Raw genomic sequence first — 5392 nt, forward strand, 5'->3', positions numbered from 1 at the left:
CTCAGGGCCTGGGCGCTGTCCCTCAGCTCTTCAGCTCACGGCTGGCGCTCTACCACTTGAGCCACAGCGCCACGTCTGGTTTTGTGGTGGATTAATGGAGATCAGAGGCTCATGGACTTTTCTGCCCAGGCTGGTCTTGAACCGTGATCCTCAGATCTCAGCCTCCTGAGGAGCTGGGGTGACAGGAGCCACTGGGGCCTGACTATTTTTCTTTTTTTCTTTTTTTTCCCTCCTGGATCTTTTCTACATTGATGAACAAAATACATTTACAGGGGCTGGGAAGGTGGCTCAGTGGTAGAGCACTTGCCTTGCATGCATGAGGCCCTGGGTTCGATTCCTTAGCAGCACATAAACAGAAAAAGCCAGATGTGGTGCTGTGGCTCAAGTGGTAGAGCGCCAGCCTGGAGCTGAAGAGCTGAGGGACAGCACCCAGGCCCTGAGTTCAAGCCCCATGATCAACAAAAGAAGAAAATACATTTACAAATTGGGAGCTTACAGTTTGTTATCTGTGTGTGTGTGTGTGTGTGGGCACGTGTACTTGTGTTTTCTTGCACTAGTACTAAGGCTTGAATTCAGAGACTCACATTCTCATTTGTTTTTTATTTCACTAAAGGCTGGCTGGTGCTCTACCACCTGAGCCACACCTCCCTCTCCTTCTGGTCCTGGAACTTGAACTCAGGGCCTGGGCGATGTCCCAGACTCTCTTTGTGCTCAAGGCTGGTGCTCTACCACCTGAACCATGGCACCACTACTACCTTCCCCTACCTAGGCTGGCTTTGAACCTGGATCCTCAGCTCTCAGCCTCCTGAGCAGCTGGGATGACAGGCGGGAGCCACGGCGCCCGGCCTCTTTTTGTTTTCTTTCCTGCTAGAATTGGAGATGAGCGTCTCCCTCGGATGTCTGGCCTGGGGTGGTTTTGAACTTGGAGCCTCGGATCTCAACCACCAGAGGAGCGAGGCGGCCGGGCTGAGCCGCGGGGAGAGATTTAAATTCACAGAAGAGAAGGAGTCTTGCCCTTCCCGGCATGGGGGGGGGGGAGAGCATGATGTGAAAGTTTGGGGGTGCTTCCCCCCCAAAACACACACACACACACACAAAACTGTTGGTGCGTTGCTGTCCCTCAGGTCGACAGCAGGTGGCGCTCAAGCCAGGGCACTGGAGGAAGGGAAGTGGGGGATTACTAAACTCATTTCCAGAAACTTCTCCTTTCCCCCCCTTCCCCTGCCCCGCCCCCAGGACCGCCTCCAGCCCCACCTCTCCAGGTCTCCGGCCTGGGCCAAGCCTTCTAGAAGGTTCCAGATGTCTAGGCCCGGATGCCTGGTCTCAGCGGGCCGAAACCGTCCCTCTGCCAGCTGTGTAGGCCAGATGTGAGTGTGAGGGACGGGGGGGGGGGGGGGGGGGGGGGGGGAGCACACGCATGCGCGCACACACACACACACACACACACACACTCGGAGGGAGCGAGCTTTGCCTGTGAGCTCTTTAGAAAAGAGCCAGATTCCCTTCACTCTTTCTTTCTTTCTTTTCGTGCCGGTGTCGGGACTCGAACTCAGGACCTGGGCGCTGTCCCTGTGGTGGTCTTTCACTCAGGCTGGCACGTGCTACCCCTGGAGCCACACTTCCAACTTTTTGTGGCGGTCCCACACCATCTCCCGGACTGCCTGGCTTTGAACTGGGATCCTCCGATCTCGGCCTCTTGTGTGGCCGGGATTACAGGTGTGCGCTCCTGGGCTAGACCATGAAACGGCACATTCATTCCCACACAGGCACGGCCTCCTCTTCCTCCTCCTCTCGGGGCTCCTCCGGCCCACGCAGGGTGTGGTGCTGGTGGCCCAGTGGTCACCCCAGCAGCTGACCTCCCCGGGCTACCCAGAGCCATACCCCAACGGTCAAGCCGTCACCACCCACATCCGGGCTCCAGAGGGCTCGAACGTGCGCCTGGTGTTTGTGGACTTTGACCTGGAGGCTTCGCCAGGCTGCGCCAAGGCTTGGGTCACGGTGAGTCGGGAGGTGGGGGCTTCAGGACCCCCCCCCCAGCTCCGTCCCCGGCTACTCCCCCCCCCACACCCCAGCAAGGGGGGACCGGCTACTCAGGAGGCTGAGATCGGAGGATCACGGTTCAAAGCCAGCCAGGGTGGGAAAACCCAGGAGACTCTTATCTCCAACAGAGCAGCAAAAAGCCGGAAGTGGCGCTGTGGTTCAAGTGGTAGAGCGCCAGCCTGGAGTGAAAAGGCTCAGGGACAGCGCCCAGGCCCTGAGTTCAAGCTCCAGGCTGGGCACACACACACACACAAGAGGAAGCTACTTGAGCCAGCCCCCCTCCACTAGAAGGAGGGGTGCAGATCCCCCCCACACCATGACCACAATGGCGCGGGCCTCCCATCCCTGCGTCCCCCCTCCACCTCCCCCTTGCAGGTCTCTGTGGATGGGAACGCGACCGCTCCAGCCCGGCTCTGCGGGCCGAGGGGCTCCGCGCTGGGCCCGGGGCCCGGACCCTTCGTGTCCACCGGGAGGACGCTGCGGCTGCAATTCCAGGCCGGACCCCCCTCCACCCACCGCGCTGCTGCCTTCCCACACAAGGGCTTCCTGGCCCTCTACCAAGCCGTGCGTGAGTGCCGGGCCCCGGGCCGCGGGAGGAAACCCGGGCCCCAGCCCCGGGCCCTGGAATTTTCATAGGATGTGGAAGGTTTGCGTGTGTGGTATTTGTGTGGGGGGTTATTGGTTGGTTTTCGTATTTTCCTGGTTGGTCGTGGGGCTTGAACTCAGGGCCTGGGCGCTGTCCCTGAGCTTTTTCACTCAAGGCTGGCGCTCTACCCCTGGAGCCACAGCGCCACTTCCGGCTTTTGGCTGGTTCCTCGGAAGCTAAGAGTCTCACAGACGTTCCTGCCCGGGCTGGCTTTGAACTGGGATCCTCAGCTCTCAGCCTCCTCCTGAGTGGCTGGGCTGACAGGCGGGAGCCACAGGTGCCCGGGAGGAAGTGGCGGTTTGAGTGACAGCCCAGTGGAAGCAGCTCCGGAAGAGGCAGCCGCGGCTCAGCCACAGACCCACGGGCACTTTCGTAGTGTTGGCCCAAGGCCAGGGCTGGTGGCTCCCGCCTGTCATCCCAGCGACTCAGGAGGCTGAGATCGGAGGATCGGGGTTCGAAGCCAGCCTGGGCAGGAAAGGCCCTGAGACTCTGATCTCCAAATAAACCACTCAGAAAACCGGAAGTGGCGCTGTGGCTCAAGGGGTAGAGCACCCGCCTTGGGCTGAAGAGCTGAGGGACAGCGCCCAGGCCCCGAGTTCAAGCCCCACGGCTGACACAAACACACACAGGACTCCAGCCTCAGTTTGTATTTCCATGTGGGGCCCTAATGCTGGCTGTTCTCCTAAAGCTACAGGTCACCCACTGCCCACCAGCGGGGACCCCAACACCACCGCCACCCCCAGAGCTAACACCTCCCTGAGCCAGAATGGCTGCCCGGGACCCCACTACCAGGCCGCAGCAGCAGCCAGTGAGTCCCCCCAAAACACTTCCCATCAGCACCCGGGGCCCCGAGCACGAGCTCTGAGAAGCCCAGCATCCTCCAATTCTCAGCCTCCTTTCCTGGCCTCTCATCCTCAGACTCCTCGGAGACAGTCAGCCGGACGGACGGACAGCGTGGATTAGATGGAACTCAGTGTGTGCCTGGTGAGTGGAGAGTTGCTCCCAGGCCTGGAGTTTGGGGGACCCCAGGGGGAAGGAGAAGCCGCTGAGTAAAAGAGGAGGTGAAGATGGGCACTGTGGCTCCCGCCTGTCATCCCAGTGACTCAGGAGGCTGAGATCTGAGGATCACGGTTCAAAGCCAGCCTGGGCAGGAAAGTCTGTGAGACTCTGATCTCCCATGAACCATCAGGAAACTGGAAGTGGCGCTGTGGCTCAAGGGGTAGAGCGCCAGCCTTGAGTGAAAGAGCTCAGAGACAGCCCCCAGGCCCTGAGTTCAAGTCTCGCCACAGAAGCAAAGACTGTTTTCTAGGAGGGGCCCAGGGAGAGGCTTGGACCCCCCAGGGCCGACCATAGCAAATCAGTGCTGTCACTCCGAGGGACAATTCTGAGTGTGTGTGTGTGTGTGTGCGTGTGTGTGTGTGTGTCGGTCCTGGGACTTGAACTCAGGGCCTGGCCGTTGTCCCTAAGCTTTTTCACTCAAGGCTGGTGCTCTACCACCTGAACCACAGCGCCACGTCTGACATTTTTGATAGATAATTAAAGGTGAGAGTCTCACGGCTGGCTTTGAACCGCCATCCTCAGACCTCAGCCTCCGGAGAAGCCGGGATTACAGGCGTGAGCCCTGGCGCCCGGCCTCGGTGGATCTTGGATCTGTTTCTTTCTGGGCAGCTGCTCATGGTGCCCCCCTCCTCGTCTCTCTGTCTTGCAGTCTGTGGGCGCCCGGTGACCCCCCTCTCCCCGGTCCCCCCGGCCCTGGGCTCCCGGGAAGCCGAGCCGGGCAGCTTCCCATGGCAGGCCCTGACCAGCGTCCACGGCCGGGGCGGCGGGGCCCTGCTGGGGGACCGGTGGGTGCTGACGGCGGCCCATGCCCTGCGCCCCAAGAACCGCGTGTCCGGCGGGAGGCGGCCCCGCGTGGACGTGTTCCTGGGCCACGCGGACGTCGACGGCATGCTGGCATCCGGGGCTCACGCCGTCCGCCGTGTCCACGTGCACCCCGCCTACCGCCAGGATGATCCCCACGACTTTCGGGGGGACCTCGCCCTGCTGGAGCTCCGGCACCCCGTGTCCGTGGGTCCCCGCCTGCTCCCCGTCTGTCTCCCCGACAGGGAGGCCCTGTCCCTCGCGGGCGTGGGGGGCTACGTCAGCGGCTTCGGCGCCCAGCGGGGCTGGCTGAGCGCCAAGCTCAAGTTCTCGGGGGTGCAGGTGGCACCCCCAGAGCGCTGCGCGGCCTGGCTGCGGGAGAGGGGCAGGGCGGAGGTGTTCTCCCACGAGATGTTCTGTGCCGGGGACGAGGCCCAGGACAGCGCTGTCTGCCAAGGCGACAGCGGCAGCGTCTTTGTGGTGTGGGACGACTTAGCTCAGCACTGGGTCGCCACGGGTATTGTGTCCTGGGGTATTGGGTGTGGCAAAGGCTACGGCTTCTACACCAAAATCCTCAGCTATGTGGACTGGATCAGAGGAGTCATGGAAGGGAAGGACTGAGCCCTGTCCCCCACAGGCCGAAGGCCGGGCGTGGATGCTCCCGCCTGCCATCCCAGCCACTCCGGAAGCTGAGATCTGAGGATCGCGATGCAAAGCCAGCCCTGGGCAGACAAATCTGTGAGACTCTCCTCTCCAATGAGCCAGCAAAAAGCCAGAAGTTGGAGCCGTGGTTCACGTGGTAGAGCGGCAGCCTTGAGCAACGGAAAAACTCAGAGACATCGTCCA

At 61.5% G+C, this 5392-nt stretch overlaps 1 protein-coding gene across 2 annotated transcripts; it reads left to right on the forward strand.

Annotated features, from left to right (window-relative positions):
* The first annotated feature begins 1285 nt into the window (after positions 1–1285).
* C1rl (complement component 1, r subcomponent-like) lies at positions 1286–5167 on the forward strand. Of its 2 annotated transcripts, XM_013023694.1 has the most exons (6): positions 1286–1367; positions 1767–1998; positions 2416–2608; positions 3375–3494; positions 3605–3670; positions 4395–5167. In XM_013023694.1, the coding sequence occupies exons 1-6, from the start codon at positions 1300–1302 to the stop codon at positions 5165–5167; spliced, it is 1452 nt and encodes a 483-aa protein (XP_012879148.1). In that variant the 5' UTR covers positions 1286–1299. The 2 variants fall into 2 exon arrangements, with proteins under 2 accessions (XP_012879148.1, XP_012879149.1); XM_013023695.1 differs by lacking the exon at positions 3375–3494.
* The last annotated feature ends 225 nt before the right edge of the window (positions 5168–5392 follow it).

This window comes from Dipodomys ordii, unplaced genomic scaffold (genome assembly GCF_000151885.1).
Source record: "Dipodomys ordii isolate 6190 unplaced genomic scaffold, Dord_2.0 Scaffold69, whole genome shotgun sequence".
In the NCBI taxonomy this organism is placed as follows: Eukaryota; Metazoa; Chordata; class Mammalia; order Rodentia; family Heteromyidae; genus Dipodomys; species Dipodomys ordii.

Bases quoted from the DNA above. Each gene is read 5' to 3' on its own strand.
- C1rl (XM_013023694.1), top strand. From the start codon at position 1,300: ATGTCTAGGCCCGGATGCCTGGTCTCAGCGGGCCGAAACCGTCCCTCT. The intron at 1,368-1,766 runs GTGAGTGTGAGG...ATTCCCACACAG, and splicing joins GCCAGCTGTGTAGGCCAGAT to GCACGGCCTCCTCTTCCTCC. The intron at 2,609-3,374 runs GTGAGTGCCGGG...GTTCTCCTAAAG, and splicing joins GGCCCTCTACCAAGCCGTGC to CTACAGGTCACCCACTGCCC.